General features: G+C 27.1%; 1 protein-coding gene across 1 annotated transcript; it reads left to right on the top strand.

The window, feature by feature from the left end:
* Nucleotides 1-8,395: 8,395 nt before the first annotated feature.
* Nucleotides 8,396-21,036, top strand: LOC119686026 (probable G-protein coupled receptor No18). Its single transcript, XM_038100484.1, has 5 exons — nucleotides 8,396-8,837; nucleotides 14,634-14,736; nucleotides 15,547-15,672; nucleotides 16,225-16,402; nucleotides 19,794-21,036. The coding sequence occupies exons 1-5, from the start codon at nucleotides 8,459-8,461 to the stop codon at nucleotides 20,604-20,606; spliced, it is 1,599 nt and encodes a 532-aa protein (XP_037956412.1). The 5' UTR covers nucleotides 8,396-8,458; the 3' UTR covers nucleotides 20,607-21,036.
* The last annotated feature ends 2,663 nt before the right edge of the window (nucleotides 21,037-23,699 follow it).

Here is a 23,699-nt window from a genome sequence, read left to right as displayed (position 1 = left end):
CCAGCCTCCGCATTTGCTGCTGCCACAGTTGCTGCTGCTGCTGCTGGTGCTGCTGATGATGCTGCGCGTACTTGTGCTGTATGGAATTTACCTTGCAGCAAACAGTTTTTCCAGCGAATCCAAGAAAAATTGTTTCTTTTATTTATTTATAATATTTGAAATATTTTCCAAACAGCACAGTTCTAGTGATTCGGTGAGTGCAAATGCTTAAACGTTTTGAATGGTAGAAATCAGCAAAGCATTTTTTGCGCTGCTGCGTATCAGTCTCATTGAAACTGGCAACCGATTAGCTTAGATATCGGCAGGCGCGTATTTATTTTATATATTTTTCGCGGGTTGAAAAATCGAATATGTGTAGAACCAATCGTTTCGTATTAAAGCGATGGCAATAAAAATAAACTTAACAAAAATATTTCTTATTTAATTTGTTAAATAAACAATAAACAAAACCTATACGAAAACGTAAAACTGACATAATTTTGTTTATTTTTCTAAGCGTTTGTTGCTGTTGCTGTTGTTCGTTTGTTGTCAGCAACATGTTGCTTTCGGAAATTGCTTCGGTGGCTGGTGCTGCATTGCGGGCATTTCTTTTCGCTAATAATTTTTGTGTTTATTTGCGAAACATAAACAAATTTCAATTCTGATTGATACTTTGTCAACATTCAGATTGTAAAATTTTTCACAACAATTTAATAATTTATCATTTGTAAATAAAAGTGCAATATGTATTGTGTTTCTGTTGTGTTCATCAATTGAAATTGAAATTGAAGTGAATTGCAATTTTGTGAAATTTGAAATTTTTGTAAAAGGATTCGCAATCGAGTGCATATTTAGTACGATTGGAAAATATTTCAGTTTTAAAAATTTATTTAATTAAATTGTTTGAAAATACAAGTTAATAAAACAAATTTATTCAAATATGCATATCATATAATATACAATATATATTTTATACTACAGTCTATGAATTATTACACATCTGATTAGTACAATATAACAAATTAATAACTAAAAAAAAATTTGTGAATATATTATGCAAATAAAATCGGTGAATTAATATAAATATATGTTACTTTTCTTATAACTGAAATTCTTAATCAGAAATAAATGATTAAATAAAAAAAATTATAAAAAGGTAAATAAAATTATAACAAAAAAAATTTCTTTTTTCTTACAATGAATTTTATTTTCTATGACAAGAAATTTTTTTTGAAATACATAAGTGAGTAATAGTGAGAAAATTTAAAAATCCAAAATATGAGAATATTTAATCCGAAGCATCCTTGAGACCATACAGTTTTATCAGATATCGCCTAGTTTCATATAAATATATTTACGATAGTTTTTATATAACTGAATTTCTAAATCAGAAAAAATTGATTAAATAAATGATTTAATAAATGAAAGTGATAAAAAAGGAAAACAAATCATAGTAAAAAAATTTTCTTTTCTTAATTATGAATTTTATTATCTATAACAAGAAAACCATTTTGAAAGAGAATAATGAGTAATAGTGAGAAAATTTCTAAAACCAAATATGAGAATATTTTATCAAAATCATTCTTGAGACTATACAGTTTTATCAGATATCGCCTAGTTTCATATAAATATATTTACGATAGTTTTTATATAACTGAATTTCTAAATCAAAAAAATTGATTAAATAAATGATTTAATAAATGAAAGTGATAAAAAAGGTAAAGAAATTATAATGAATTTTATTTCCTATGACAATACAAGATTGAAATAGAAAAGTGAGTAATAGTAAGAAAATTTCTAAATCCAAAAAATGAAATTATTTAATCAAGAGCATCCTCGTGACCACACAGTATTTCTAGATATCGACATATATCCATCATCAGTTGTGTTGGAGAACAATAATTGGTTTAATTGTCCAGATAATTGTTTTATAATTCAAAATTTAACAAAATTTGTTTAATTATATCTAGTTGTTATATTTTTGAATTAGGTTAATGTGATTGTGATGAAATAATAATAATATTCAATAATATATAATTATACTTAATAATAATAATATTTAGCAGTAATTATATTTAAAGTAGACGGTCTCTAATACAATTAATAATCCAATGATTATTAAATTACGAATAATGCTTTTATTGTGCTGTAATTTATGCATTTATAATAAAAAATATTCAACAATTATATGTCGCAGCAAATGTTGCATATATAAAATGTTTTGCTGGAATGAAAAATTCTTTGAAACACTTAAGACTTCTATATAATGGCTTATCAAAAATTTTGCATATTTTTACTGGATCAACACGTAAACGTATAAAAAATCAATACAGAGTACCAATAGCTTTTTAATCAATTCTAAGTATAAAATTTTTTGAAATACCAATACCAAATACAAAAGGTTGAACTCAAGCCCTGCCAAACTTGAAGCGCAGATTCACGTTTTAAACATATGAAACAACGCTGTACTAACATAGATATGTGTTTTTGACACCTTAAAGTTTTGTTAATTTTTGATTGTTGTTTTATTAAAACATTCATTTCCTATAGTACATAATAGACTACAGCTATAATATATAAACACAATTACCTATAATAGTTAATACTAAACTTTAATGCTATTTATAAAGCAAAATAATTTCAAACAATTTTAAAATAAATTTTTGTTGTTGTAGTTTCATTACTATTCGAACCCTTTTATTTGACATTTTATTTAATAACAATTAATCAAAACAATAATAAAATAAAAAATTGGTCACCAGATTATATTATTATATTATTGTATTATATAGGAAATGTATAAACTAGAGTATTCTCTTAATTATAGTTCATATTGTTTTGTTTTTCATATTGAAATGTATTTTATTATACAATATCATCTTTCCAAATAAATATATCTCTAAACATAATGAATGAAAAATCAGATACAAATTCTACACATGTTTTTTACACTTCTGCATATTTATCTGTAGGTTTTGTCAAAATATTCAACTAATGTCTAACTTTAAGTCTAATGCTCTATTAAGATAGCTAAATACAACCTAATTTTATACAAAACCTTTCTTTAATTGTAATGTAAGCTCAGTTATGACAGTAGTGACTATTTACTTAAATAAAACAGGTTTCGAAAAGCAATGAACTACAACAACAAAAATTCTTTCATATTATTTTAATTAATTGGTTTTTTGGCTGAGCATGCACCTATTTCGAGTATTGCCAAATATCCATCATCAGTGGTCTTGGAATTTTTGTGTTATATATAATTATTTTAAATTATAAGTACTAAGGGTTGAACTCAACCCCTGTTAAATTTGAAACTCAGAGTCAGCGTTCATTAGCTAACTGATCTAAAGCCGTACTTAACTTGTTTCTTCAAATTTGGAGTTTTCTGTTAACTAATTGTGAAAGTTCATGAACAAATTCACTTGCTGTGTTATATTAGAATGAAATGAAGAATTGAATTAATTAAAATAATATAGAAGAATTTTTTTGTGTTGTAGTTCACTAATGCTCGAGACGTCTGTATACGAAACTTCTTAAAAATAAAAATAAAATAATATTTTTATTATTAGAATAGATCTATTTTGTGTAAACTACTTAACTTCTGAAAACCATTTTAAACATTTTGAAATTACTATTAAAATTATGGCATTTGGGCCATGTCTTTAGTTTAATAACTAACAATATTTTAATGTGTGAATATTTTGTAATTTATTTTTTAATAGCATAAATTAACGTGTAAGATTAGTTCTAGGATTGAAATATTAAATAAAGTATTATTAACATACAATATACTTCTATTATTATTAATATAATATATAAATACATATATATATATATTAGAGATAATTATATGTATTTGTTATGCAAAAGTTAGGAACAATAATTAGTATCAATAATCTAAGGTTGGTTTAAATAAAAGAATATGTTGATGAAATGTCATTAATATATTTTTCATTATTGATAATGTATTAAGTGCACAAGAAGTTAAGAAAAATTTCCCAATGTGAATTTATTTTCATATTGTACATTAATAGTTGTGCTCTAAAAATTGGTATTTATTTAATAAAAACAATATCAATCGGTTATTGCTCCAAAAGTATCTATTAACATACTGCAAAGAATGAATTGGTAAATATGTAATTAAAAATTTCTATTTATGTATTATGAAAATATTGCTTGAATACTAATATTAAATGATAACAAAGTATAATATAAAAAATAAAACAAAGTTTTACATAAAATAGCTTTATTATAGTATTTAAGTATATCGTAATATTTTCGATAAAATAAAATTTAATCAAAAATTTCTTATTGTATAAATTTTGCTCGTATTATATTGGATTTATAGCTGCTGTTGAAAAACGTATAATAATAATTGAATAAACAAAATGGTGAGCCATTGTTTATAATTAAATTCTAGGTATTAGTATGTATTTTTTTCTATTGTGAATGTAAATATTAATTATACACAAAGTGCTGCACGTGATAAAGAAATATTATTGATAGCCGCTGATGTAAATTTTCTGCTGATTAAACAGTGTTGAGTAAAAGTATTGTACAAATATAACGTATACGCAGCGTTGCCCATTGTTTACTCAAGCAACTGAGATTTCAACTCAATACTCGTAGTAATTGCCTTTGTTAGTTTAGTATGAGTTTCGTATTAAATTAATTTCTCATATCTAAATTTGCAAGTAGGCAATTTATTTGAGAATTCTTCATGATACAATGTTTTGGTTGCTAAAAATATTCGTACGAAATTAGAAATAATTTTAATTAAAAATCTTGCCGACGAGTAAACGTTTCAAAAATAGAACAATTAATGTTTCGAAATAATGAAATTATTTTTATTGCTTGTGCAGTCATTTTAATAAAATTTGTTTTTCCAATTTTAAGTATTAATTTATATAATTGTGCAGTAGGCAGGTAGTAATTAGTAATTTGTACCCAGTAGCGAGCCAACAGCATATTTACACTTAAAAATAAAATTTAATAGAATATAAACTATATTTGTTGGATAAAAATACAACAATATCACACTGAGTTTGGTACTTTTATTTATTTAAGTGGGCAACTTGAAATAGTTACGATATAATGAATTCCATTTCGCCCAATAGTTCAAAGAAAAAACTTTAATGTAATTACAGTAAATATTTCTGTGTAAATATTATTAATAATTGATAATATTCATTATCTATACATTCTGTAACCATGTTTTTGTGCTATAAGCATCATTTGCCTGATACACTAAAAACAGCAAACTTTTATAAATACTTCGTATGAAGATAGGGAACAGTATGTAATAAATATTAATACTGTTTACACTAATTAAAAAATACAATTATTTAAATTAATTAAGTTCTTGAGGGAGTAATACTACGAATAATAATAAAATAAAAATTTATTAATTTGCAGTGAACTTAATAAATGAATTTTAAATAATTTAAGTTATGAATTAACTTAAATATTAGTTTTATATTGCTGTATACACAAATGCTTTATTTAATATTGTTTTATTATAATTTTATTAATTTGGACTTATAGTCCAAATGGTAATGTAATTTCTACTTTATTTGTGAATTTAAATACACAAAACACATTTGAAGAATGTGTTATTTGAGAAAATTTTTCAAGGAAATTAAATTAATATAGAAAATATATAATTAAAATTTTTTTTGGATTCTTTTTCATTTTTTTTTGAAACGACAGTATGTAAATGTTATTAAATTATTTCATCATTTTAACAGTTTCTTGCGTGCTCATTTGTATTAATAATGGCCTATAATTTAAAGGTCTTTGAACCTTAAATGTTACTCTGAGGTAATGTATAAATAGCCGGAACGTGCAGCATAAATAACTAATTTCTAAAAATAAGAACTTGACTAACTGCCATCAGGACATATTTGCAAAGGACGCAAATAAGTTATTTTTAGTGAGGTTGTAAGGTTCAAATCAAAATGAAGACAAAAATAAGAATAAATTTAAAGAATTTTAATTAATCTTGTTTAGAAATCAATGTGACAGATACAAAATTATTGGCTATAATTTTTTGAGATTGAGATTTTCATATAGACGTTATTTAAATGATGTGAGGTTGAATATATTAATTCAATATAACTAAGAAATAAACATTATTCATGGTTATTTTTTAAAAGGTGCTTTGTTTAAACTAATTAGTTCACTAGTTTTAAATCATATCTGTTAAGATATATATATGTATACACATAAGATATACTGGATTTTTAAAAATATTACGCTTTTAGGGTTTTTTATTTTTAATCAATTGCTTCTTTTAGCTCACCACTTCTCATATTATTAATAATACTCTAAAAATTATATTTTAAATCATTTCAATGACGCATAATTTCAATGACGAATTTTTATATTATTTTTCATTCCTTTTTTGATGTTTACTTATTTGGAGCATGATTTACTTATTTTGAACCACCAAAAAACTTAATTTTCTCCTGGGAATTTTGGATTTTTGCCATTTTTAGAAGCGTATCTTTTATGAAATGAAAAAAAAACTCAACAAACCCATTGTGTTTGATATATAAAAACTGCTATGCAAATTTTGAAAAATCAGTCTTTACACCTATGCTGTCAACTTTGGTTGACAGTATGCCAATAAATTTAATACAGTTTAGTAACTGTAAGTTTAGAGAAAATATATATTTAGACTATTGACTATTTGTTTAAATGTGCATAGCCCAGCTGTTTCATATGTTTCTATGTTCCCTTTTAATGTATTATCTAATTGCAAACAAGTTATAGTTTCTATTATAGCAATTATATCTGTTAGAAAAACTTGCCATCAATCTCTTCAGCCCATAGTAAGTTTTTTCACCAGCTTGAATTCTGTTCTGTAGAGTGTTTATCGTAATATTCCTTTCATTGAATATGACGTCCAACTATTTATAGCTACCTGGTAGCTCTTTTGTTGTTACGCAGAATAAATTTACGATATTAAACAATATTTAAAGTAAATAGAAAATGGTACTTAGTTAAAGTATATTTAATAATTATTTATACACTCAGAAAACTATGCTTTAACCACATACTAGTTAAATTGACCTGTTCATTTTGTTAGAAAAATTTTAGATCAAGTGGTAAAGAAGATATGAAAACCAACATGTGGTATGGTTGAACCAACATGTTGCGTGGAGTAAGAATATTTTGACATTAGATTTTGTTAAAATTTGGTTAAATCAACTAAATTTTTTTTTTTAGTTTAATTAAGGATTTGTAAGTATAAATAAAGAGTTAATTAGAATTATACAAAAAAGGGTTAAATATATTATCACTATTATTACTTCTCTCTTTCTATTGAAGTTAAACACGTAATTTATAAAAGTATAAAAATACTATATTTAAAAGAAACTCAACTCTTCCATTTTGCAACAAATTATAAAGTTAATTAACAACCTGAGGAAAGACCTCTTTAAATAATATCATATGTTTATAAATAAAGAAAAATCACGCTTAAATATGCTAATTTTTATATTGACACCATTAGGACAGTATGACTCATTCTGGCATTGGTAATGTAACTCAAAATTGAGTACAAATAGCTTTGACGCAACGAGTAGTTGGTGTGAGTGAGTGTATGCATGAAAAAGGAGTGTTATTCGCACGTCATTATTTTAATTGAAAATAATAGCACACGGTCACAAGTGTTAAGTCACTGTGTGTGAAAGTTTGTGGGTATGAAGTCCAGTGATAAAATATGAAACTGCGAAATGTGCAAATCAACTGCGAAAGTGTGAAAATTAATAAAATTTCCCAAAATTATTTTGAGCTATTTTTTATAATAATATTTTTCTTTGATATTTTATTTTTAGCACATTTAAACGCCTACAGAATATGGAAACGCTGTACAGAAGTCAATTAAAAGTAGCCAAAAATGTAAAAAACAATAAATAAAACGCCAGACTTCGATAAAACAAAACAAACAATATAAATAACAGCACATATAAAAGGAAAAAAAATGATAAAACAAAATTGAAACAATGTAAAAGCAGGAATGTTGCCGAACTCATATAACGACACAGTGGCTGCCAAGTTAACAACAGCAATAAATACCATAACAGCGACAATATCAATTGCTACAGCAACGACAACAAGAGCTGTTACTGTTGGCACAACAAAAGCAGCATCAATGAGTCCTTACAAGTTAATTGCTGCCACTTTGACACCAAAAGATTCTAAAAACTCAAATACGAATTTCACAAATTTTAAAAATGCCATTGTCGATGGAAATGCTATACCAGAATTAACGCCAACATTATATGAGCTACTGATGCAGTCACTAACTCATATTGAGGCAACAACAGCATCAACAGCAGCAACAGCAGCACCGACAATATCAATATCAACAGCAACTGCAAACACAACTGCAAGGGGAATAGGAATAGGAACAGGAATACATACGGAAACACATCAAACTAGAATAATTGCAGCCACAACAGCAGCAACAATGGCATTGGAAACAACAGCTAATATATCAACAACACAAACAATCAACAATCTTTTAACAAATGCAATCGGTTTTATACAATTGAATTCCAGTAATATGGAAGCTCTCGGCAATGGGATGACTACACAAATATCAACAACGCAACCACCATCTGTAGACTCGTATTTGATTGGCATGGCCTGGCCAAAGGTTTTCTGTGTATCGCTATTTCTGTTGTTGATATTGTTGACTGTGGTTGGCAATACTCTTGTGATATTGGCCGTTCTGACAACTCGTCGCTTACGTACGGTTACCAATTGTTTTGTGATGAATCTAGCGATTACAGATTGGCTTGTGGGCACGTGCGTTATGCCACCCGCTGTTATACTCTATGTTGTTGGTAAGTATCCCAATTTCTGTTGTTGATTTTCATTTCAGCAAAACTCTTTTCTTTTATATCGATACTATGTCCATTTACTGCAATAATATTGATTGCTTTTATTTACCACTATACGGTCTCTGCACTTCAACCGATTAGTGTATTGGGTCATTAAGTGCAGAGTCAGTCGTTGATAGACTCACTTTTTACGTTGGCTTAGTAAATACTAAATGTACAAAAAAAATTTAGCCCAATTTTATTTACAATTAAAAGCTATTCAAAGTTAAATTGAAGTTTACTCTATAAACGTTAGAGTAAAAAATAAATGTTTTTTGGTCAAAGCAATAATAACTAATTTGCAATTACAAAAGTTTCTATGTAGAGTGGATTTTTAAATTATTTTCACTTTGAAACAAAGAGAATAACATTATTAGAGCTATTTACACCTCAGAGTATAGAAAAGGGCAATGTGGTTGATTAATTCAATAAAGGAATACTCTTACATTAACACTGTTAATGTAAGTGGTAAATGAGTGGTAAATGCTTAAATCTGAACCCGGTAACAGTATTTAACAGTTAGTGAACTCTTTAATGGTATTGCCAACAGGACTATTGACTATTTGATTTGCTGTAAAAATATACATAATTTGTGCTGGTATTCCCCTGACATTACTGGTATTTAAACTTAATCTAAACTAATGAATAAAAACGTATTAGCATTATTTCCAAACTCTTGTTTATGTGAACCATTTCGAGTATCATATTTCACTACTAAAACTTTCTGCTAATTTTCTTTATTTATTTGATACGTTGAAAATGTATACCATCTGTAATATTTAAAGGATAAATGCGCTAGCGAAAGTGTGAAAATTTATGTTACAGTACAAGTATTGACCAACAAAACAAAGCCATGATAACCAAAAGTAGTATATCTGAAAAGCAGAGTTCAAAAGAGAAATAAAGTCATGTATTTATAAACTTTGTTCTAAAGTAAAACTGCCAAAGTACAAATTGTTTCCAAAATATATTGCTTGTGTAAGCAAAAACTTTTATTACACGAAAAAAAATAACACAACACAAACCACAAGAAAATATGCTACAGACTTGCATACATGGAGAAAGTATTCAGAATGAGAAAAAGTGAGATACATTTTCTTACGAATTTAATGCAAGCCCAAAATTTAAAATTTAATTTATTTTAATTTGCAATAAAATTATTACAGAAAATGTGAGTTTGATTACTGTGCTCAAATGTTCAATTGGCTGTGATGATTGGTTCATTTCAATGTACTTCCAAGCAATTTTCCACTTAATTGAAGATAATTTCATGCATTAAAACTATCATTTATTATTGCATTTATTTATGTTAGATGTTATTTATGATAAATAAAAACATTTTAGAATGCTTAATTAAGATTACAATAAACTGATCCACAGTTTTTATAGATAAACTGTAAGAATCGATATATTTTTTATTACATTAAACTTTAAAATTAATTAATAAATTATTAACAAACAATATACTTTATTTATGTATAAAAGCTTAGAGAATTTTTTAAAGTCAATCAACTAATAGAATATGAAGTCATTTCTACAGGTAAAATATATTATTGATCACACATATGCTAGCCAATCTTATAAAATTTTTTATCATACAAGTTTTTCAAAGATTTGTGTTGAAAATACACACAACCACGGAATTAATTATAAAATTATAAACAAGCTATAAACATCAGTCTAAACAAATGAGCTTGTAGACTAGAAAATTTTAAACAAATTTTTGCAATACAATACGTCATATTAAAATGAGTTCATCGAAACAATATGACAAAGCTAATCTTTTCTTCAGGAATGAGGTTCTTGAATCACATTAAAAATTAATTTTGCACTCAAGTCGCAGAGTGACATGTTAGGAACAATTTTGTGTCACTATGATAATCTCGCTAAACTCAGACTTCGGTACTTATCAACTGCCTATCCACTTATAACGGAATTAGACAACATCTTCTCAAAGGACATAATGGCATTTTTAACTACTACTCGCCTATGGAATTAGAGTGGAATTGTCACAATAATCCTCTAAAAATGCAGTGAAGTGATGATAAGTTCACAACTCTTTAAAAATCTAATCTGATCTAAGAACAATTGGAATGAAACGGAAAATCTGAGGATATTAATCGCAATGTCCAATGAATACAAAGAGTGCAATAATATATTTTTCTAATAGATGTTTAAGCAATACAGTGTATTATTTTATAAGGTTTTAAATGTTTTGTCAGAATATCAAATAAATAAGTCATGAACTTTTCAAGTAAGTCATGAGCAAACAGAATATCAATCATGCGGAAAGTTCCTACAGACCTATTTTTAATGCCATCGAATATGGTGAAAATATTCATTTGCATTTGAATACTTAGAAAATGTTTGTTCTTGCTTGAATTGAAATATTATAGCATGGTAATAAAATCTCTTTAAAAATCAATGATTAATAAGCAAAATCACAATTTTATCTTGTTAGAGGTTTACAGCATCTTAATGTATATTAAATTTTCATTTCTTGAACCTTAGTGCGTTGTAACAAAACTGCCAGTGTTGTAAACTTCTGTTGCAGTGGACAGAAGAACTTCGTATCTCTAACAGAAGTGGTTAGAAAAATGGTCCGTATTGAATGAAATTTTATCTACAGTGTGAAATAAAAAGCTTTGCAGTGGAACATATTAAAAATAGCAGTGGAACAACTACTCAAAAACGAGCTGAAGGTAAAATCTTACGTATTAGTCTCGAAAAGGATTCCATTTCACCGATTTAAAACAATTTTAGGTCCATAGAGCAATGAAGCTATTGAGCTTGTCCGAATGTTACCCATTGCCGAATGTTGTCTTCACTGATACGAAAAACTTCCCAAATGAATAATTTGTAAAAAAGAAAACAAGCAAGATTTGATCAAGACAAGTCACGCACTGCAATTTGTAATGGTTTGGATGGCCACGTCAAAGGTGAACTTCAACCCTTCAATGGTTTTTGTACGACCTACAGTAATATCTATAGCAAAATAGTTTTGAAAGCTGCTCTGTAGATGTGAGTAACCACACGTTTCGGTTTGAATCACTTTAAGAATATTCTATAAGATCACAAAAGACACGTTCCAATTAAAAGTGATTCTTAAATGCTGACTTGAAGAAGAAATGGTTTCATAGTGAATGGTTTAACATTCCAGTGGATATACACTGATGTACCTGGCGGTGATAAATTAATTCTAGACCAAAATATAACTAAAGTGAGCCAGACTGTTACTTCGATGAAAAAAGCACTACATAGCGAGTGAGTTAAGATTCGAAAGATTCAATCGTTTGTCGATTGCATTTTAAAAAACAGTTCCTGCTATAGAGAATTTTGAGGAAAACAACATGATTTCAAAAAATTTAATTACTTTCTAAATTTTTTACTGAAAGGTTTATAACAGCATTGGAAAAAGTTGTAGTGCACTTGTTGTTAGAAATAATGTTTTAGGCAGAATTAGTTTAAGTGCATTATCATAATGCCTATAATAAAAGTTGGGGTTTCTCCGAGTTTAAAAAATTGTATATTTCACAATGTCAATGATATTTTAATTGTGCTTATAAGTAAAATTATACACCTGATTCTCATATCTTCAAGAAAACAATCAAATAATCAGTTTGAAATTCTTACAAATTTCTTTTACACTTAAAAAACTAAATTGTTTGAAAGTAAATATCAACATCATTATAGTTTTAAAATATTAATCTATTAAATCCATGGGCTTACTTTAGAATTTCTTATCATCTTGAAATATTTAGAGAAGTCAAATTTATAGTTGGTCTTAGAGAGTAAAATCCTGCTTTATTTAATTATATTAAAACTGAGGTTATACTCAGACGTTATGACTGTAATCCTATAAAAGTCGAATAATGTATTAAAGACATATTGCAAATAAATTTAAGTCCAAAACTTACACCAGTAGTTTTTTTAAATTCTTAAATTTTTTTTAAATGATGTCCATGGAATTTAATTTCCTGGAAACATTTGCAGAATATAATAATTTATTGAGAAAGAAATGAAACTCATCAGTTAACCAATTTGGTCTTAATGACAGAATTATACTAGATCAATTTCACCACAATCGTGGTGAAATCGGAAATCAAAGGAATTAAAAATAGTAAGAAAATCGGAAATCAAAGGAATTAAAAATAGTAAAAAAAACATGTTGTAAAGATATTTTCCGAATTATCTGTGAATTGTCTGTAATAAAGTACTATTATAATCAATACTAACAGAAAAATATTAAAGTTCATATGTTTCTAAAGTAATCAATACTATCAGAAAAATAACGGGGTTTAAACAGTAATGAAGAAACAACAACAAAAATTTTACTAAAATTAATTAAAATTTATTGTTGTTGTCTCTTCATTACTGTTCGAACACTTCTAACTTATAGTTTCTTTTTGTCATATGACGAGTCACATTTGACAAAAATATTAACAATTAAAGTTGAACTTATTTGATAATTTTTAAGAGAAGACAAGATAAGATAAAACTTCGGTGTAAAGCAAGATATAACATGTTTAATTATAAAGAAGATCAAAGTGGATGCATAATAGTGTAACGTATAAGAGCAACTGTTATATTATCGCACGGTGCGACTTAATATTCATTAAATACTTAACCCTCTCAAGTTTCAGTTGTAGTGTTTATTCCTCTTAAACTATCTTACAACTTTCTTTTGCAAGAAGTTTAAAGAAATCTTCTTACGTTTTCACTCAAAAAAGTTTGTTTGTTTTTTTTTGTACTCAGTCTTCTTATAGCAAAGATGTTGTTGAAATTTCCACATTATTACAGTATTATTTCACAAATTGCTTTTGCTGCTGCAACACTGGGATCCAAAATACAGCGAAGATATTTGCTGATGAAAAGCATATTATACAAAATGTATATTTAAATGGAGAAATGTGCTATTCACTGTTAACTGGAAATACAGAAATTTAATTGACAAAGTAGTTACAAATCACTGAACATAAGATATTGAACTTAATATTCTTAGAACACATATTGATTTCGTTTACTACAGTAATAGAGTTTTACTTCATAGATACATTGAATTTTTGGTTCAATAGAACCAATACAAAACTATATGAACACCAAATGTTAGATTATAAAAAATCGATTCAATTTAAACTTACAGAATGTGAGTATATAATACTTTTTTCGATACCTTGAATTTGAAAAAAAGTTTCTCCCATTTGATATCGTAGAAGAGAGTTACTATTTACTTTAGTTGCAGTAATAAAAACACAAAATATAAAAAATATTACTATAATATATTTAATGCATTTCGATAGTACTGTATTCATTTCTTAAATGTTAGAGTGTTATTACTGTTCGGAGACCACATATAGTCAGATGTTAGTGCATTTTCAGCTTTATAAAAACTTTAAAAGAATGTGTGTCATTTATGCTTGTTTATGGGGTTCAGTTTCTCTCCTATACAGACCTCACCCAATTATCAAGCTTAATAAAAATTTTTACAGAATTTAATTTATGGTTATTAGAAGCTCTTTTCAGTAGAATAGCATATCTTAAACTCTGTTTAATAATTAAATGATTAAACTTTCTTTTATTTAGTTGAGAGCTTGAAAGGTTACTTATATTATTACAATTTAAAATTTTCATTTGGTCAATTTTTCTAATAAAAAACTAAATTTTCATCTCACAATAAATTCAAACTTAAAAATAAAATAAAAAAATAAATACTTCTGCTTTATTATTTGCTAACCTTGCTCTTGCGGTCATAATTCACAGGTACATGGCGATACGGTTGGATTTTGTGTGATATTTGGATTTCGCTGGATATTCTGCTGTGCACTAGCTCCATTCTAAGCTTGTGTGCCATTAGTCTGGACAGGTAATTTACAAACTTAACATTTTTATATGAAACTCGTGCATACACAGTAACATGAAACGGAAACCTTATGAGTTCCTAAGAACAACACATCAACTAATTGCTACTACATACAAAACAATTAAGTATACGCTACGTAGTACATACTTCATTCTACGGCTACTTCGTAGTGTATACATACAGATCCTACATACGGGTCTGTTTTTCACAGAGTTAAATTGTTTTAGAAAATTTGTGTTGTTGACTTTGGTGTTGTTATAAATTATGAAAGTAAAATGGTAAATAAATGCCATGGAGCTAAGGTAATGTATGTGTTAATTGCTAAAGGGTAATACGAATTAATGTATATTACTACATAAATTTTATTCTTAAAGGAGGTTCAGATTCTAGAAAAATGTTGAAAAAAATTAGAAAAATAAATAAAAGTAAGCAAGTGTAAGAGTGGAAAAAAAAATACCTATGTGTAAAAATAGTAACTCTGAAAAAATAATTTTCTTCCATAATGACATCATATCAAAGTAAAGGTGCAGAACTCAAACTTAATATTATTTATTAGTAATGAGTATATTTTCATTTTTATGTTATATATACTAAAAAGAACTTTTCCATATGGCTTACTAATATAATTTTATCATACGCATATATTTTCTCCTGTGAGTTGAATTACGCCACCTCATCTATGTGTGCTTTGTAATATTTTTGAAGTTTGAATTACTTTTTAATGACATTTTTTACACATCACACCATAGCTTACAATATTTTTTGCTTTCTGTATATATAAACAGTTAATATAAACATAACTTATTCATACAGATATCTAGCAGTTACGCAGCCATTAACATATTCCAAAAAACGTCGCTCCAAACGGTTAGCATTGATGATGATATTTATTGTGTGGGTAACGGCACTATCAATCACTTGTCCTCCATATTTGGGATGGTAAGTATGTTTTAAATATGATGAATTATTTAAATTTTTGTTATAAGTAAAAATGTATTTAGAAAAACCCTTATAGTTTTTAAATAATCTAATAATAAATTGTATTAAAATTCCATTATAACTATTTTAGAATATTCATATATTCTAGGCTTTTGCATTTTTGTGGAATTCTTAAATTTGTAAAAACTTTAAATATTATGATTTATTATTATAAATACTGCTAAAAGCATATATATCTTAATTCAAAAAAAAAAGAAATAAAATTTTTTCTTAAATATTTTTCTCTTATAAATATATTATTTAAGTAAAATTCCACATACATCCTACTAAAGTATAAGCTATGAAATAGTATACATATGACAGCCTTAATCCAATTTATTTTATGTGCGTTTACTTGATTTTAAAGTCCAAATATAAACAAAGTCATATTTTTGTGTTGCAAATGTATAGATATAACTTCTAAAATATAAAATACTATAAATTTTTAAAATAATAAATATCTATAAATAAAATTTATATTTTTTACTATTTTTCTATGCATTCCATCCTTAGGTATGAACCAGGACGACGTCAAGGAGGTGTTGTAGTTTGTCGCTACAATCAAAACAAAGGATATGTGATCTTTTCCGCAATGGGTTCATTTTTCATTCCACTGGCAGTGATGCTGTATGTGTACTTGAAAATTGGTTATGTGCTGACATCACGACGACAGCGCATTGTACGGGATGCAGTAAGTCTTGTCATTTTCAGTAAATGTTTTTTACATAAATACATAGTTCAGTGATGAATGGGTTTTATATTTTCGAATACCAGAGGCAGATTGGGGATTAGAACAGATATTAAAAATATTTTTCATAAAATGGATTGTTTATATTAATACAATATAATATGCTACTACGTCGGAAGTTCTATGAATACAAATACAAATAACAAATACAAATTTGTATAAATGAAAGGATTATAAATAAAGAATTTATAAAAAATATGTGTGAACTTCAAATTAATTAATTATTAATTTTTTGTTTTTATAATAAATTTCTTCTTAGGAAGCGTATCCTAAACAACATTTCCATAAAACTTTTTTTCTAATTAATATTTTTACAATTTTACTAAATTGTTAAATTGTGTTTCACAAATTATATTTCTTTATTTTTTATTAAAATAAAAATAAAAAGAAAGCAGTCATGTCTGTATTTTAAGAAATTGTTAGGTTAGTTGTGAAAGAAGTTTTTATAAATATCTTTTTAAAGCTTTTAAATATTTTGTAAAATGCAAAAAATCTAATACTTTTTAACAAATAATATTCAATAATTAAAATGGTGTTAAATCGCTATATATAGAAAGCGGAAAGATATCTGTAGACACGACACTGCAACCAACCCATTAAAAAAATATAAAAGAACAATAATTATGAATCAAAATTTTTGATTACTTAAAAATTGTTATTAAATAGTTTTTTAAATAAATTGATTGTTGATTAATTGATCGATTAGAAAATAAAATTCCTAAAATAACTAAACTTACGTACATTAACTATAATTCAGCCCTTTCCCAAAGCTTATAAATATGGAAATAATAATAATTTAGTATTGAAATTGTACTAAATTTGTAATTTAATTTACTTTTTATTTTTATTAATTTTCATATGCTTATCTTGTCTTTTCTATTCGAATCCTTCTACCTCTTATATAAATATAGTAAAAACTACGTAAAAGTAATTATAACAATTTTTTTTTTGTGCAATTCTTGAAGGAATAAAGGCGAATTTCGAATTGTGTTGGCATTGTCTTATTTTATTATTGATTTATTTCAACTCATTTTGAAGAGACCAGTGCATTTAGAAATATTTAACACCTCCACTTTGAAAAATGTTTGATTGCTTTTCGAAAGTGTGTTTTAACAACGGTTGATGTAGTTGCCTGTAGCGTGGTATACAAAGTTATTTTATCGAGAACTGCAGATCTTATATCATCCGCAATTCTTGGGTTAAATTTTTCTCAACTTGCTTTGTTGGACCCAAGTAGTATTACCCAAATATCATCAATAATATGGTACATATAACCAGATTTATTTATATGTAAAGAACACACATATGATATCATGTATATATATATGTACATATATGAACATAGCATACTTTATAATTGTGCAATATTAATAGTTAAGTACATTTTCAAACAAATATTCATAAAAAGTGTACTGTGAGTAGAAATAATATCTGTAAGTTTTTACATTTTTTATTACAATAATGTAGCACATTTACAGAATCAATATGCGATATAAGCACCTATAAATAAATTTATTCTAGTGTTGGTAGACAAACGCGAAGAAAACCACACACGGAAGAATACACCTATTTGATTTTATTCTCTGAAGTTGGAGATTCTTTCACAAAACCATTGTTTGTTTTTGCTTCCATAATTAAAAAAAACTCACTCTTTCTTTCCAAATATGAGTGTGCTTGAATCTTATTTGATAAAGATTTAATATTTAAGAGGCATACAACTTAATACCTAAATTAAATTCTATCTGAGTTTGGAATATAATTTCTTGTTTGCCATACGTTGCTGGCCGGTTATGTATACATCATTGATATTTTCTATTTAGGTGAACTACAGTTATTTAATTCAAATATTTCTACCTTCTTCACTGTTGTCCCTTTTCTTTCCATTCATTGATTGTTTCATTAGATGACATTTTGTTCAACTCTTTTTACTTTCAGATTTATTTATCTTTGATCTACTCACATAAATTTGTTATCTATGTTTTGCAGAATCTTATGTCTTTTTAAACATTTTTCTTCAAGTTTTTTAGTTATCATTTCTCTCTCTCTCTCTCTCTATAAATCACAATTTTTAATACTGTTTCCATATATATTTTCTGTCAACTAAATTTTCTTTTCATCTTCGTCTTATTGTTTCCCTCGAAATTGTTATATATAAACTATTTTTTCTTTTATATCATACTCTTCTTCTTTCATTGCTTGGTCTACATTTTCTTTCACATTTGTAATTTTTTTACTCTCTCTTTATTGTTATACACACTCATTATTTTCTTTTTTAGCTTATTATATGTTCCTCATATTTCTCTCGTTTGTTTGTCTTTTTTTATATAGTAAACAATCTTGTCATTTATCTTGTTCCTTCTTCTTCTCAGTTTTTATTTATTTAATTATTAATTTTTTATGTTTTTCCTCGCTCTCTTCTTTCTTTGTATTCTCTTTTCTCTCTATTCATTTCTATTTGTATGCTACTTTTGACTATTATTTCAGTTTCGTTTGTTTCTAGAAAAAACGAGTTCTTCATTTACTTTTATATCTTATTAATCCTTTTACTCTTTTCAATATCACAAGAGCACTAATATTGGTTAAACTGTTTCGTCGTTTCTATAGCTTTCCGAAAATGCTGGTATCCCATCCTTAAAGTATGCATATAGTTTTTTAACATACTCGTAGAGTCCTGCAACTTCTATTATCATATATTAGACCGATTGTGCATTTTTTATGTTAAAATTTATGTTTTGTGTAAGTTGTCGTCAATGAAAGTTTGTGATATAGACTGAGAAGAAAATGATTAAAACAAATATTGAAATGCATAACTTTTCGTCATTTAATTTCAGTTTGTCCATTGATAGAAAAATTGTCGGTTGACTAAGAAATTATATCTTTTTTAGTGAAAAATTGGTCTTTCTCAGCATCTACTTGTCATCTCCTCTCCTTTTGCAGTTCAGTCATTGCCCATTCTTTTCACTTAAGCTTCATCGAGATCTTCTCATCTATAATGAACCTGCTAGCTTTTTTTAACAATACTGTGAAACTTCAGCGAATAAGGGAATATAATACTTTAAAAAGGAACTAGCAATTATAAGACAAAATACATTTCTTTGATGAGTCGTAATAAATCAATTAATAATAAACAATTACATCGTAAAGTGAAATTCAATTTTGATAGCTTCGAAATTATATTCTTTTTTTTGCAACACCGTTAAAAAATTTATTTTATTAAATTGTAATAATTTTGCTTCTGTTCAACTATTTATTCAAAATTTTATTTTTTCAAAATTATATATATTTTGCATTTTTATTATGAATCGTATTAAATAGTAATTTATTTTGATTTCAGAACTCTGAACGAACAGCAGATCATGAAATTGATTTCGATAATTTCTTATCAGAATCCGAACATTTCCAATGTGCCACACCGAAATTTCCTTCATTCAAAATGCGTTGGACCAGTGGAAGTAAGAATAACAGTCTCAAATGTAGCAAATGCAATAAGAATTACATTACTGAGACTGCTATGCCTCATCAAGCTTCATTTTATGAATTAGTTGAGGTCTCTCGTCTCTCATCGCTTATACATTGTTCTGCAGTTAGTTGCAAATATGGCGGACCTTGCATACACACGACACCAGTAGGCGTTGCAGTAAGCGAAAAACGTGCTGCATCCTTGCCAATGCAAAAATTTCAATATCTTGAAAATACTGCTTCATATTCTGAGACATGTCTTACATCATTACCAATGGCACAAGTTGCTAAAATTAATCAAGTACGAGGGCAGCAAAACTCACAACAGCAACATGGGCACATGCACACCCACCAGCACAACACATCCCATCATCGCATACCAATGCGCGTTTCCACTACAAAACGTGACACAAAAACTGCCAAAACATTGACAATGGTTATGGGCGGCTTCATCGCATGCTGGTTACCATTTTTTGTCTATTATTTACTCATACCATTCCTGCCGCCAGCTGCTGTACTGCAGGGCATAACGACATTTCTAACTTGGGTGGGTTGGGTTAATAGCGCTATCAATCCATTTATCTATGCATTCTACAATCCGGACTTTCGTACCGCATTTTGGCGTTTGACATGTCGACGTATCTGCAAGAAACCACCGCCAAACCATATGGCCATGTTCCGAGGTTGAAATGCTCTTAGCTGTCAAGAGTAACTCAACAACTCAAAATCAGTTCCGATATGAGTTTAAAGTTAAAAATGTGTAATCTGTAGGTCAAAAATATTTTAGTAAATTATCCTAAACAGACAAACGAAAAGACATATATGTGAATAAAATTTTAAATTCAATTTTAAATTGATTTTCTCCAAGGCAATGTCCAATATTTTGTGCTCCTGACATCACAGCCAAAACTTAAAACTTCAATTTAAAAATTCGATTTAAAATGTTAATATTGACATTTCAGGCATAAGTAAAAATTAAATCAATTTCAATCGGTTGACAGCCAATTTCGGCTTCCGCAGACGTGTTTGTGGCCCTGGGTCAACTGTGCACTTGCAGGAAATTTGCATATTTTTAATATTTAAAGTTTAAAATATTAGTTGAAATATTCTTAAAAAAACGTTAGGCTTTGAAAAAATTTATATAAATTTATATAAATGTTTAAAGTGCTTAATATGTGTTTGTGTATTGTTAAATATGTGTGAAAATTAATTTTAATGCATTTAGTACTTAATTAATTAAGCTATTTATAAAATATTTATTAAAATAATGTTTTTACCAATTTTTTCCACGTATTGTATTTTATATTGTATGTGCAAAATGTAGCTATAATGAATTTTTTATAATTTATTTGTTTAACGTAACCAAATGATTTTGTATTAAATAAATAACTCTTAAATATAACAATTTTTTATACTTTATTAACTTCTGTTGCGGCCCATTAGAATAGTTTTTAATTATTTATATATTAATAGTATACTTAAAAACAAATTGCTAATCAACTTTTTTTACAGAATACCAAAAATGTTATAAAACAAATTATGCCTACTCAATTAATAAAATTTATAATTAATTAAATAAGAAATAAATGAAAACTAGCAACGAATTCAGGTTTACTTAAAAAAAATTATAAAAAATAAATTAAAAATATTGTCCATATCTTTTCAAGGCTATTCGAATCCGTTTAACTTTTAAATAGTTCCTTTTCGTCATAAAGACGCGCCACTCTTGGCAAGAAAAAATTAACAAAATTAACAAAAAATATTTTACGATATGCAGGCGATACGCTTATTTTGACACCCAACGAAAAGGATTTTAGATCAAAAGAATATACAAATTAATAATATACGATATACAAAATAAAAGTATACGACACACAAATCGTATATCTATTTTGGGACCCAGCACAGAAAGGTTTACTCTCAACATTATGCTGTTGCAACAAAAACCTATGTCCCAAGGAAAACTCATAAGAGCAAGCCGACAACTTAATGACCAATCTAATGTGACGTATTGTACACGTTATGTTGGTACGTCGAAAGTAGCTATTAGCCTGTTATGCTCTCCAGTATTTGTTTGAGTTTTTCACATTTCAGACATACAATGAACCTGAATACAAAAGTAAGTCGTGTCTATTTTTCAAAAAATCAAAGAGAAAAAAAATTAGTAATAATTAAACACACAATTAAATTTATAATTAATAATACATCCATTAATTCTTGTCCTAATAAGTTGGATAAGGTTGAAGTGAAAGCTCACTTGAACGCAAGTAATGTACTTTACGTCTGTCAGCGCTGAAGTGTCATTTTAAAGGTAGAAGTCTGAAGCATTTTACACACGTATATTCAAGTAAAAGAAATCTAACTACAGTCCCTTAACAAACTTTATCCTCTATTAGGGACAATATTCCTAATTTTTATTATCCCTAGGGATAATACTCCTATTAGGGACAATATTCCTAATAATGACAACTATGTTGGGCTTGAAATAAAAGAGATCCGAAAACGTATCTTGTTTAAGTTAATTAAGGATACTGACACATGAGAAGTGCAGTTTTTTATTCAACAACAAAGCTATAATCCTATCAAAGTCTATAGTGAAGTTGCTTTTCTTTCTAAAATGTAGTGCCCTGTCAGCACCCATATTGTGGACTTGTAGTGTTAATCAGTTTCAGTCTGCACTCACCTTACACTTCCAATGAACTGTAAAATGATTCACAATACAATATACATTATAATATGTTACAATATATAATATTGCGACTCTCTTAACTAACATGCAAAGTAGTCAAAGTCACATCACTCTAATTCTATCCATAGTTTTCCATTCAGTAAAACAGTTTCTGCTAAATTGTAGGTTAAAATATAGTATCAAAGATTTAATTGTTTAGGCTCATATTTAAGGAACATCGCTGAATTAAACAACATAGTTAAAGACTGAAATCTGCAACTATAAAACTTACGAAAAAAAAGAAACAAAACACAACAACTCAACAGCTGCATTGATCTCGTAAGATCTATGGGTTTGAATTCTGAATATAATAATGAATTCCATCGATTTATGGTCTGACTAACATTCTTTTTGCGACAAACATATTAAGGTTTCGGAAAATAGTCTATAACATATATCTGATTTATTTCGAACAGTTTCTTTGGAATAATTGATTATTGAGAACAATTAGAATTGAAATTAGAGTTTCAATTAATTACAACTAGAATCGATTGATATATCAATTGCAATCTTTACTCAGAAAAGTTAAGAGTAATTTTCCAATATTTATCTTTTAATAATCATAGATTGTGCAAGAACTTGGTAATGAGATTTAGTTTTTGTGATTAGTCAAACTTACATGGACTTGTCGACAGACCATTGCGTGTAAATGATAATGATTATTACATATAATGTAAAGGACTAAACAATGTATAAAAAAAAACCAATCAAAACCTTAAACATAAGTGTTGTATATTTGCTTTCACTTTTGTATCCAAGAAATCGATGGCCATGAAAATCTATTAACATATATAAATTATGAGTCAGAGAGCTGCGTTTTTAACATAATTATCTTTATAAATTAAGTATTTTAGATGTATTTTCTAAATAAAAATGCTGTTCAAATGTCGTTATTAATAATATTAATAAAATTGTCTTAAGATCAAAAAGTTTATCAACTTTAAGATTAATATATTATAACTGAATAAACTTCATAAATCTCATTTTATTAAGGTTAGATAAATAAATGAATTAATTTGTCTGTGGCAATCAATTTTTGATGTAATTTTGTTC

This window comes from Teleopsis dalmanni, chromosome 2, assembly GCF_002237135.1.
Source record: "Teleopsis dalmanni isolate 2A chromosome 2, ASM223713v2, whole genome shotgun sequence".
NCBI classification, from domain to species: Eukaryota; Metazoa; Arthropoda; class Insecta; order Diptera; family Diopsidae; genus Teleopsis; species Teleopsis dalmanni.
This window is presented reverse-complemented; position numbering and strand designations above follow the sequence as displayed.